We start from the raw sequence: 12,690 nt of genomic DNA, 5'->3' as shown, positions 1-12,690 counted from the left end.
TGAGAGGAAGACCCTTGAGAACTATGTACAGCATGATAGCTTTCTCTTGTATCTCACATTGCCTGATATGACACCACACTAGCAGTGTAACAAACTCTACAAAGAGAACTGAACGAAATTGATTTCATGAACAGAAATATTTTACACTAATACACTTATATTTAACACTGACTCTGGCACATATGCTGAAAACACAGTTTAAAAAAATAAACCATACCAACCGAAACAGCTGTCTTTTCTTATAGGTCTCATTGCATATGTTATTGTCTTCCAACAGCCTACTGGAAATGAAAAACATGATTTTTATGATATAAAACCTAAACGTACTAAATGCCTTATGTTAAAGGGATGTGTATTCAAGTATAGAACACCTTTTCTTATAATTCAACCCCACATAACTGCATTTATTTGGCCAAAGTTAAATTTTGCCATATTGCACTAATATCTGAATGGCAGAGTTGACATTCCTGTCCTAGGTTTAAAGCACTGATGATAAATAAGGAGCAGAGGAAGGAAGAGAAAAATAGAAGAAATGGAGAAGAATAAAAGAAATACAGATAGATATGATAGAAATTTGATCCAGTATATTAGTTGTGTATTTTTAAAGGTAAGACTAAAATTATGTTTTTATCTTTTGTACCTGGTGAAAAATTGATATTCCAGAGTGCAAGCATCCAGGAGATATTATTTTGATAGGAGAGCCATCAATTTTAATTTTGATTCTTGGGACTATCAAGACTTTTTCATATATCCAGTACATATATCTGGAAAATTATTGTAATGTTGACTTTAATCTAATTTGAATATATGGAGCATTTCAGTGTAAATGAAAGGAATTAGGAAGTAAGGAAGAAAACATGATTGTTATAATGTTAGGTAATAAGATTTCCCATTAGGCAACTATAAATGCTCACTCTTTTTGGTGCAGTTATTGAATTTTGGAATGCTTCAGAATCATTGCTAAGATATTAATATCCATGGATTCATAGTTTTCATGAATTTTGAAGTTGTTTTTAAGTCTTCATATGGACTTGTTTTGTAATTTCATTTCACCTTCTAAAAGAATCTACTGTCTTGATTGGTTTCATTACTTGTGGAGTTCTAACTGCTAATAGAAATGATGGCATTTTTAAAAATCGGTTATCTCTAATGCCCAGTTTAAATTTCTCTCAGAACTGACACTGAATCAGTCCCAATTTGGTTCAGTTTTATAGAAACACCCATTAAGCAGACACCTGAAATAAAATTAGCTACCACTTTATTTATGAATGCCATATTTCTAGGTTACTGAATTTGATACATGTTAAATGTGATTAGTACAGTTAACGTGAATTCCTTAATTTGTCCTGAATATCTGCAATTGAATAAATGGGATATTTTAATGCCTATGTCAATTTAGAACCATTTAAAAAAGTTATAAATCAAGTTTGAAAAATGTCTGTTCTTATCCCCAAGATGATCTATAAGTTTCATAACCATTTTGTTTTGCAATTACTTCCCTCCACTAACTCCTAAGTAAGATGTACAGCAAAATTTAGACTGGTTTAGATACAAGTTTCAAGTTAGCCCTTTTATGAAGAGTAGCAGAGTGTTAAGAATGAGAAAATTAAAATAATGTTATTTCAATTGTTATTTGTACTGCTATGTGTGAGTATGTGTCACAAGAAAGTGGCTAATAATACAACGTTTTAAGTACTTTTAGCAGCCTCTTCAATAAGGCAAAGGAACAAAAAATTCTCAGGGAGGGTCTGAACATTTCATCATGTGAAGGTAACAGGAATTCCACCTTTGGAAGGGCCAGAAACTGAAATGTTAAATAAAGAAAATATTTCAGTCTCTGTTTGGAAGTGGTGGTAAGAACTTTTTCCCCAAATTAAATAATTTTTAGACATGTTAAATAACATACATGTGAATATACATGTGTGTATGCATTGATATATGTATCTACTTACACATATATTCAAGCACACACTTATATATGGGATATAGATGTATATGGGAATATACAGGACAAACACGACAGACTGTTCCTCTAGTGACACGTGAAAGTAAATTTCACTTTACCTGTTTTCCACAAAAAGGCTTTCCTGGGAGCAAACTGACTGAAAAATAGAAAAAGGCATTGTATCAGATGTTCTGGATATGCTGAAGGATCCAAAATCCATGCCTGATTTTAAAACTACTTAGAAAGATATGTACAAAAGATGGAAATAAAAAAATAAGTTAGGGTTAGAAGAATAAACAATTCTCATGCAGCAATAGGGTGCTTTCCCGTCAGGACTCCTCTAGTTTTGAACAGATTAAACCTTGTTGAATAAGAGAAATATGCTGAAACTGCTGGAGAAATATATCACTGTAAGGTCCTGAGTGAATGGTTTCCTCTGGAGCTGCGGAGGTACAGCCACCAACAAAAGCCGAGGGAGTGGGTTCAATCAAAGCAGAGCATGCAAGCTTGACAGGATCCACCGAAGAATGGGAGAAGTGTAAAGCCACACTCCTTTAGTTACTACCTGGTAACAAATTCTCACGAAAAAAAAAAAAGAGATTGACTCCAACTTTCTCAAAATTGATGAAATGTTATCAATTATTAATTAAAGGGGAAGAATAGAAGACAAGGTTTGATAAAATGAAGCTAATTGGAGAAACTATCAAGCTCCATCTTATATTTCTAATTTTTCACATAGAAAAATGACTTTTTCTTTCATTTTTATTCACCACCATTTATTTGTTTCTCTCTGAACTGTTTTCTTGTTTTTGGTTTTGCTTTTTTGTGGTACTGGGGATGGAACCCAAGGCCCTTACATTGAGCTACATTCCCAAGCTCACATTATTTTTATTTATTTATTTTTTGAGAAAGGATCTTGCTAAGTCACTCAGTTGCCCAGGCTGGGACTGAACTTGCAATCCTCTTTCCTCTGCCTCCAGGAGTGCTGGGATTACAGGCCAGTGCCACTATGCATGACTTCCAATCTGATATTTAATACAAAATGTAGGGAAGATAAAATTCAATTATCATTACATGTTGAGGAAAGGTGGATTAATTTATTAAACAAATAGAAAAAGTCTAAGTTCAAATAAAATATGGTGCTGTGGTAATAAATGTAGTCATTGTGTTTAGGAAGCAACACAAGACCATTTTTCAAAGTATGAAATTTATATAAAATTTGAGTACCACGCTATCTGCAATATTTTGAAATGATGAATAAATTTTATGTTAAAGAGATAAATAAAAATTTAATAGGTCCATTTGAAGACAAAGTAAGAAGAAAGAAGTAGTAATGACATTTGAGTAATTCTTGAACTAAAAGATGCTGCTAACGTAATTAGTACTCAGAAAGGCAAGCAAGACATTGCTTCCTCTTTTCAGTTTGCTCCAGAAAGCATTTCCTTCCACTATCCGAAAGGACTAGCTTTAGATATGGTGTTTTCCTTATTGAACTGAGCCTTTCACTCAAGGTATCTCTAGAATAATTTCTATTTTAATCTTTCTAAATTTATATTGTATCCCAAATCTCAAATTTGCAAAATAATTTGTTTAATTAAAAAGACAAACAGCTAATTAAAAGACAAATCTTTCAGAAAATAACTTTTTAAAAGTTTTGTGCATATACAGAAAGGGAAACAAATACAAATATATATGGAAAAGGATGTGCCATCAACACTGTTCCTACAAATGTCACCTTACAGTAAACCAGATATCTTATCCCCTTTGTTCCATTAGTTTGGTTTTCCTACCAGCTAGAGTCAAGTCATGGAATGCAAAAGACGGTGAAGTTGTTTCAAATATACATGATGGGGTCAACCCTTTGCTACTTCTCAGCTTTTGTCGTTGAAAAGAGGTCAATTAAATTTATAACGTTCTCGCTGGGTCATGGAATTATTGAGAATCTACTTTGAAGGAATTGTCAAAGACATATTGACCTCTTCAGACTTGTTAATCTGATAGCATTTGTAGGAAAATTAATTCAAACTGTTTGAATTGAAAAGTGAGACACTGAGAAGTTAAGGATGTCTTTCACAGAAGTATATTTCAAGAGCATTTTTCTGATTTTTGTGGAAAGGTCCTATGGAAGATGACTTCATCACCCCTTCACCATATTTCATAAATAAGATATAGATATTTATAAGCTATGATTCAGTAGCTGGTGAAAATAAACTTTTTAAAAAGTAGCATTAATAGCTTGCAAATTTAATAGCAGAGAAAGATAAAATTGTCACAGTAATTAAGTGCATCTTTCAGAGATGTCACTCATATGCATTCCCAGATATAAAAGGCTTCCTTTTTTAAAGAAAGAAAAACGATCTTGCCTAATGGCTTTACAGAGTTCTCCCCCACATCCCACCCCCAACTCTGATTGCTCCTCATGCCCTTCCATCTTCTCCCTAAAGAGAGAACCCAGCACATGCTGGTAGGACCATGGGTGAGCTCCTTCCCGAGTCCCTCTTTAAACATAATATCCTTTGCAATTTACCTTCTTGGAAAAACATAAGTTTCCCACCTGTGTTGTTTCAACAACCCACACTTCCTCAAGTTAGCGATATCGTATAGAATTAACCAGAAGAGAAGCTTGAATCTTTGCCAAAGAAAAAAGGAATATCATATACTACTCACTAAAAAAATCATTTTATTGTGTGAGAACTAAATTCCCTGCACTCTTCCAACTAGTTAGTTCTCATATAATAATTTTTCCTTATATCAAGATACCCAAGTTTTCAAGCTGCATTTCAAAGCTTTTTCTAGAAAATTACCAAAGCAACCTGCATATTTTGATTGTGTTTCTAAACAGAAAGCATATACACACTCACATTCTCACGTACTCATGCACACACCTTAGACAAGACACATTTGGAAAATACTCAAAATCATTTCTAATTTTAAAATAATTTTTTTTGCTAAAGCATAAATATTAGGAAGTATTTCTGAACTTTCCATTACTTCAAGTACCAAAAAACATACATACACTTACTATTTAAGTTGACTGGAATAAATTCACTACTTAAATCATAATTGACAGGGAAAGCTGGGCATCTTGGCACAGATTGCAAGTTATGAAGATATTAATGACCTGCTCAGAAAAAGATTAGAGTACTGTAATGTCATTTCCTAATGCTGGATTCTTTGCATTTGTTTTATAATTGATTTAATATACTTCAATGATTGTTTTATGTAAGAATAATCTTGTTTCTCATCAATTTAGTCAATGGTAATGATCATTTGGGAATCTGAAAAAACATAGATAAAACCCCCTAAAGTGTGGTGTCGTTATGTAAGTGGGAATGATGATTTCTTGTTTGTATTTGAGAAAGTTCATATTGCCCTGTTATATCCTTGAGAGTTTGCGTTAATAGAGGATATAATAATTTCCTGGTAGTAGAGAATGGCTGTCAAGGATTCTTGCCTATTCAAAGTATTGTGTACGACCTGCTCGATCGTCCCAAGGTTGTTCTGTGTTTTTATTGGACTAGAGAAGAAAGGAAAATCTCCCTCTCAATCTCTCTCCCCTCTCCATCTTTCTCTCACTCTCTTCTGTCACTTTCCCAGATGTTTTCCAGGGGAAGTTATGCACAGTGTTAGAAAGATGCCCACCAGCCTGTGAGGGAAGGCAAAGCCCACCTCCTAAAAATCTTAGACTTCCAGATTATTGCCAGTGAGTAACTGAGAGTGCCAATAATGGTACATGAGAACATGGACTTAGATAACTTGTCAGAAAAATCTTCAGGTAATTGTAGCCCCAGAGGAGAGCTTACATGCAACCTCTGGTGAAAGATCCAGAGCTAGAATCATCTCACCATCTCACTAAGCCATTCTCCAGCTCTTGACTCACAGAACCATGAGGTAAATATATTTGTTTTAAATTGCTGAACTTTGGAATAATTTGTCATATTGGGATAAGTATCTAATGAAAGAGAATACTGGTGGCAAGACAGCATGTCTGCCTGAGTGATAGCGGGAGGAGAAACGCACTGGATGTTTTCCCCTTTCTAGATGTGAGGGTTATAAAACCCTGTAGAAGTATGATAAATAGTAGGGAAATTTTCCTTTGATACACACATATATGCATGACTCTAATATCTTACAAATGATATCAGAAACTCCACTTAATCCTGGAAGCCCTGCTCCATTTGTATTTCAAGTAGAGTATCAATTTTAACCACCTGCCCTACAATATTTACTTAAAAGCAATGCCTGAAACAGTCTAACACGCTATTTGAACTCACAAAGCCAGAAATGTTGGCTCCCAGAGAGCCTAGAAAGAGTTAACATCTCTGCAAAGGGAAGAAGACTTAGCATTTTAAAGAAGTTGCCAAGTCATATTTTGAATAGGTAGGATTTTGTAAAAGACTGGCACTTTAATATTTCTCCCATTTAAGTGTGCATTTACTTGTCACAAAATTTTGATATGGCTGGTGGTATAGCTCAGCAGTAAAGCTCTTGCCTCACGTGTTCTAGGCTTTAAATTCCATCCCTAACACTGCACACACACACACACACACACACACACACACGCACACACACACACATGTTAATGCAGCATGTGGCCATCAAGGGCTTCATACAGCCAAGTTTGCCTCAAAGAAATCTCCCATTTGGGATCCAGTTCCCTACTGTTAATCTCTTTTGAAAGGAACATGAAAGTGCAGATGTAGAAGAAGTCATTCAGACCCTTCCCCTTGTGAAGACCTCCCTGTGGACATGGGAAACTGAACAGGATTAGCTACACAGGTGCCCATTTTTTTCCTAGGCAAGTATCTTATGATGTATCACCTAGCTCTCAAGTGTCAAGAAATATAGCACAATTAGAAGAAAACCTGAATGTTGATTCTGCATTATTTGTGTATGCTATTGGGGTTATTTGTGTGTGCTATGAATTCGTGCATTCATATGTGCTCTTTTGACATAACAACTCATTCACAAATTGCTTGACTTATTTGACTGGCTTGAATCAAACTGTAAGGTAAAATGTTTGCATGTGTATTTGTGTGTATATATGAGTGAAAGAGAGGGCAAATAAAATAGAAAGTGAAAACATCAAACATATCTCTCTAGGAAGGTCTTCTGGAAGAAACACACTGCATCCCAGCCCACGACAGTAGGTACTCTTGCTCTACCATTTGTAGGTGAGATCCTTTCATCAGTTTATTATTTTATACAACAAACACAGTTAAAGGCCCACTGTGTTAGGGTGTGCTTTGCTCCACCAAAAATGCTGACCATGAGTCTAGACTATCTGCAGAATCATCCAGACATTCAGCTATGACAACCTCATTTCCTTGTCTCCTAATTTCAGAACTCAGCCAGATTACTCAGTCATCAAAATCCTGTACTAGTAAATTCAAGAAGGATGATTGTGGGTTTCAATGTGAGTGTAATGCAGTGTTGGAAGAGGTAGGATCTTTCCTGCAGCCTCGAACTAAAAAAAAGAGCGCCAGCTGAGGGGTCATGGACAAAGGTGTCAGCTTGAAGCCACCACGGACAGCAGCCATCAACTCGGCTGCCATCTAGTTGTCTGCAGGAGTCAAATGCTCCTCCTGACCTAGCAGAGCTAGAAAGGGTGGCCACTGAGAGTGTCACAAATGACCTCACATGTTCTGCACAAACAAGAACCCATAACACTAAGGAGACTCCACATCATTTTTTGGCATAGAAAGCTCTGGTGATCGCTTGCCCATTCCACTTCCGTGCATGTGAATTTAGTCTTGATTTTTTCACTTTTTGTTCTTATTTAGCTGCTTAAATGACTTTCATATTGTGGATAAAGAATTTTAAAAATCCCAACCACATTTTCTCTCTTGGAATTTGAACAAAAAAGAATTGTTTTATGATTATTCCCTTGACAAATTGCTCACAGATGTGATTGGCATGACATTTAGCATTATATTATTGTTATTATTATTACTATTATTAATAATTACCAAAGGACTGGGAGTTGAATAGCACTGAGTTACACCCCCAACTCCTTTATTTGTTAATTTATTTGTATTTTTAATTTTGAGATAGGGTCTTGATAAGTCAAGTTGCCCTGGCTGGGCCAGAACTGGCTAACTTCCTGCTTCAGCTTCTAAGAGTATAGGTATGTATCAACACACCCAATGAAATGAGCATTATTATCTAACTTTAGAGTAATGATCTGTCTATACTTACTAATAACTCAGAAAATACTACATATACATATATATATATATATAATATCCATATATATATATGTACTTAGTAGACTCATTTTTGGAATTCTTTCCTATGCACAATGTTGATTAATAGGTTTTCTGCTGCCTACTATGGACATGAAGGTGTTTCTGCAAATCTGACACCCCTCCCTGTATAAAAGGTCTATTTTTACTGACCAAGATTACACTTCCCTATTCTTACTGGTCACAGCTAGACCTTTGGCTGGTTTCCTATTACTTCCCTGAACCAGATCCTCTTCCAGAAACACCTCTCAGCTTCTGCAGTTCGATTTGTTCTCTGGCTCTAATCTCCTTACTTCCTGCCAACTCACTGTCTGAGGAATGAGACTGCCTTACTGTTGATGGTAGAACCACACTAAAGAGGCAATTAAAACAACTACTCACATCATGTGCAAATATTCTCTCCCTCACTCTCTGATATTCCTCTTCTCTCTCTTCAATTGATTTACTTCGTCTGTCATCTCTAAATGGATGCATTCTGTTTTTCTGAACAGAAAAAAGAAATCAGGAGGGTTATCCAAGTTGAGTTGATAGAGATCTACAGTTAAGTAACTGTCAACTAAAAATAATAAATGTTCATTAAATAAATGGAGCATGATACTTCTTGCTCTCTCTAGTCCCTGAGGAGACTGTGTTGAGTGAGGTATATGTACTGTGTGTGCATAGCACGTAGTGATGGGAAATGTTTGTTGCCCTTCGTTGCTTCCTTGCTGGGTGTAATTAGCACAATTAGATGTTTCCAAAATGAACACGCCTGAGTATGCCTGAGGTATTGAGCCAGTTCAGGTAAGAGGTGGTTTACCATGGATTCACTTTATTTCCTTTGTTAACCTATGTGCTTCTGACTTTTAAAAAAAAGGAAGGAAAGAAGGGAGGGAGAGAGGAAGGAAAGATGGAAAGAAGGAAGGAAGGAAGAAAGGAAGCGGGGAAGGGAGGAAAGATGGAAGAAAGTAAGGAAAGAAAAGAAATGAAAAGAAAAGAGGGAGTAGCTAGTTCAAGACTGGATAGGGAAGAAATGGCTTTGAACATGTGAGGGGTAAAGAAAGCAGGGCAGGGGCTGGGGATTTAGCTCAGCAGCACAGTGCCTGCCTGGCAAGCGCAAGGTTGTGAGTTCAATTCCTGGTATTGGGAAAAAAAAATCATAAAAAAAAAAAGAAAAGAAAAGAAAGCAGGGTACACAAAGGGAGATGTGGACATTACATCTTTACCTCCTTTCATTTGTTTTATTCATTCAATGACTGATGCTGTGAATTGTGTCTGGCATTTAAAGAAGGACCTGAGGCTTATAAACTAAATCTAAAACATTTGTTAGTTGATAAGGGTCAGTACCAAGTGAAATAATTAATTCAAAGAACCCAGCATGAGGACTGCTGTGCTTTATCCTCTCCTCTGAACCACCTTTAGCTTCTCAGCTGCCTTCCCATTGTCTTTTTGCCTTTCCTCAGAACATGCTCTGCACTGACCACATTCATCCATCCGTTCAGCAGACAGCCACCAAGTACATGATACAGGCACATGTCTCAGGGTTGACACAAGCCACGGTGTAGCTCGGTGGTCGTGGCAGGAAATGAGATACAAATCATGAACAAGTTGAGAAAAAAGTGCGTCAGAGATGCACATACTGGCTTATGGTGACTCACTGAAATGATAACTTGAGCGAGATGCATGTTGTCTTACCTTTAAATATTCTAAAGCCATGTCATCTTTTTAAAAAAATCTATTTTGACTGTCAGCGACACAGAGTATAATTGCAATGATATTTATATGACTTTCTACTGTGCTTATTATTTAAAATTTGTTCTCTCTTGTCATTTACTTAGCTTTCTTCCTAATCACCCTGAGATTCCACACCCCCCATCTAGAGAGGAGATTTAGTGAAGTCTCTTTACCTTGGTCCAGGTACCATGATTAAAGCTACTCTAGAACAATGACACAGTGTTTTTTCACAAGCAAAATACACAAGGATAAATTTCTGCTATGTTTCATGCAAAATGAGCAGACAATTTACATGGACCATAAAACATGGGAAGGAGAAGAGGTGGGAGACTAGAACATGAACTCAATTTTTTTTCTGTGAAGACTTAGTTTAGGATAGTTGCAAAATCCACCTGTCCTCACCATAACAAGGTTTGTTCTTTACAGCTACACCGGTTGATCATCGGTCCGTATTGATAATCCAGCTCAATTTGTGCACAACTGAAGGACAAAGCTGTAGGGAGTGGAACGACTGCCATAGTTACACAGACATCTGGAAATGCGACTGACAAAGCTTTTCCCCACAGCCTGGAGCCTGTGGCATCCCAACCCCCCAGGACATGCAGCAGAATCTGCGCCAAGCACCACCCATGCAGCCCAACACAGAGCCATTGCTAAAGCAACCAGGACATGTTTTTGGCTGCCCATTGAATGCCAAGGGGGAGGCAGGGAAAGGCAAGGGGGTTGGAGAGAGGGGGATAATATCAGAGGCTGGGAGAGTCAGGAGGGCAGAAGGGGACAACAGAGGAACAAAGGGACGACAAGAACATCAGTCAGCCCACCTTCAAAAACAACGTCAGCCACTCTCAAACTTGAGAACCAACCTGATTGTCTTCTTTATCAATACTAGAGTTATCTCGCTTCAAGATAAACCGCTTCTGGGATTCTTCACCTTTTTCATCTTTTAAATGTTCACAAAACCTTTGCTCTGGTCTGCCAGCAAAGTAAAACATATCAATGAAAAGGATTTTTCCCCGTTTAAAGTTACTTCTTAGTGTTGTTTTTTTCCCCATAGTGGCATTTAATTTTTTTAAAAAAGTTTACAAGTGGCTCTGATATTAGAGTTGCTGGCAATATACAAGTAGGTAATAATATGTCATTTCACATATGTCACTGGAATACCTTTAGGTGTTTTGAATTCGGAGTCTTGTTTGCTGCATCTTGATCATCATGGCTGACGTTAAAGAAAAATTTAAAAGGCCCACACATTATAGTGCATTGACATTTTCTGTACTTATTTTGGTCTCCGTCATTCCTGAATTCAAACAAATTTCCACTCACATTCTTAAACATGTTTAGAACTTGAGAGTACGTTAATTTGCCAGTGCCTAGAAACTGAAAGCATATACCTCCCATTACCTGAGGATCCACAGCAAAACACCATTTAAATGTATTTCTACCTTTCTCCAGTGATAAGTGCTCCCAAATCTGTCTCCACTATACTGTGACATTCCTACCATGTCCTGTAGATCCGTTCACTAACTGGGAAAACTGCAGATACTTAATTTAAACAACTTAATGGTGCATTAGTATGGGAGAAATGCTCCAATCAGTTACATGCTATCGATTAGTCAACTGATTTTTTGGAGATTCTTTTGTAATAACCATTTTTAATTTCCTCCCATCTTGTTTTGAAATTTGTATCACTTTTTATTGTTTTTTATTTTTTTAATCTCTTTAAAATAAAAATAAAAAATTTGGTATTATTAAAGGAAAGGTATGTGTTTCTACATTAATTTCCCATGACAATCACTGCATATACCAGGACTCAATGAATGACTTGGACCTGTGCTCAGCTACACAGGAAGTGCTAAAACATTTTTCCCTAGTTTAGAAACAGATGCAATTAATGACTCTCATTACAGTGTCTCTGTAATGTCTCATGATGCATTACTTCTGAAGCACAGGAGTTTTCTGTACCTATTTGATTCATTATACCTTTAATCACAGGAAGCAACTTTAGGGTGTCTAAAGCTTAAGGTGGATGATCAGTAATTAAAAGAAAATTTCATCATTTGCATGCATCTTCAAAATAATCAAATAGCATTTGGGGGAAGAAAGGACTAGCTTAAGCTAGTTTAGAATTCAAAACCTGACATGAAGCATTCTTTCTTTAAATACCCATAGACACGTTGTAAAAATATTGATGCACAGACACCAGCAGAAAGCCAGAATAATACAAAGTACAGTTTCTAAACCTATGTATAATTTTTGTGAAGTGATGTTATCTTATTTAACTGCACAGTAAATGTTTGATGCAGCAGAAGTTAATTATTTTTTGCCAGCTTTAAAGAGAAGGAAGCCATCTCTCAGGGATTCTTTTGACTCCCAGTTCATAGATTTGCCTTCTAGACTGTAGCCCTGAAGCAGCGGGGCAACACGCTCACATAGAGAGTGGGCGCTGTGCCTCTGTGATCACATAGAGCGCAGTGGGCTGCACAACTTGAAACCTCAAGTTAAAGAATCATAACCTGGCACCACCCTTGCGACTAAAGTAAACAGTTAGCACTAAAATTAGCATAGAATAAAATATAGCAAGCAGCCTGAAAGTGGAAATATGACGTCTAAAATCAGAACCCAAAGAATGAGTGAAAATGTGCTTCCCAGTGAAGTATTCATGCACAGTAGAGACATGAAACATATTTTGGTAGAGAATAGTCACAGAAACTTAAACTGTTCTATTGTAAAGTCTCACAGTAGTATCATGTGTGGCGCGGGTCATTGTAAATAATAGAAATCTCCAGAATT

At 36.6% G+C, this 12,690-nt stretch overlaps 1 protein-coding gene across 16 annotated transcripts in view; it reads right to left on the bottom strand.

Moving 5' to 3' along the window:
* Positions 1 to 12,690, bottom strand: part of Arpp21 (cAMP-regulated phosphoprotein, 21kDa) — a 156,256-nt gene that overhangs the window by 74,589 nt on the left and 68,977 nt on the right. For 8 of the 16 annotated variants that reach the window (XM_005383663.2, XM_005383671.2, XM_005383675.2 and 5 more), the window contains exons 10-13: positions 10,767 to 10,875; positions 8,572 to 8,673; positions 2,065 to 2,102; positions 222 to 281 (exon numbers count right to left, since the gene is read on the bottom strand). In XM_005383663.2, coding sequence (XP_005383720.1) covers positions 222 to 281; positions 2,065 to 2,102; positions 8,572 to 8,673; positions 10,767 to 10,875 — 309 coding nt within the window. The remainder of the gene's footprint in view (positions 1 to 221; positions 282 to 2,064; positions 2,103 to 8,571; positions 8,674 to 10,766; positions 10,876 to 12,690) is intronic. The other 8 variants (XM_013513806.1, XM_005383666.2, XM_013513805.1 and 5 more) reach the window with 4 other exon arrangements.

The sequence above is a fragment of the Chinchilla lanigera genome, unplaced genomic scaffold, assembly GCF_000276665.1.
Source record: "Chinchilla lanigera isolate Chin_1 unplaced genomic scaffold, ChiLan1.0 scaffold00020, whole genome shotgun sequence".
NCBI classification, from domain to species: Eukaryota; Metazoa; Chordata; class Mammalia; order Rodentia; family Chinchillidae; genus Chinchilla; species Chinchilla lanigera.
The sequence above is the reverse complement of the archived record's forward strand: the minus strand, read 5'-3'. Positions and strand labels throughout refer to the sequence as shown.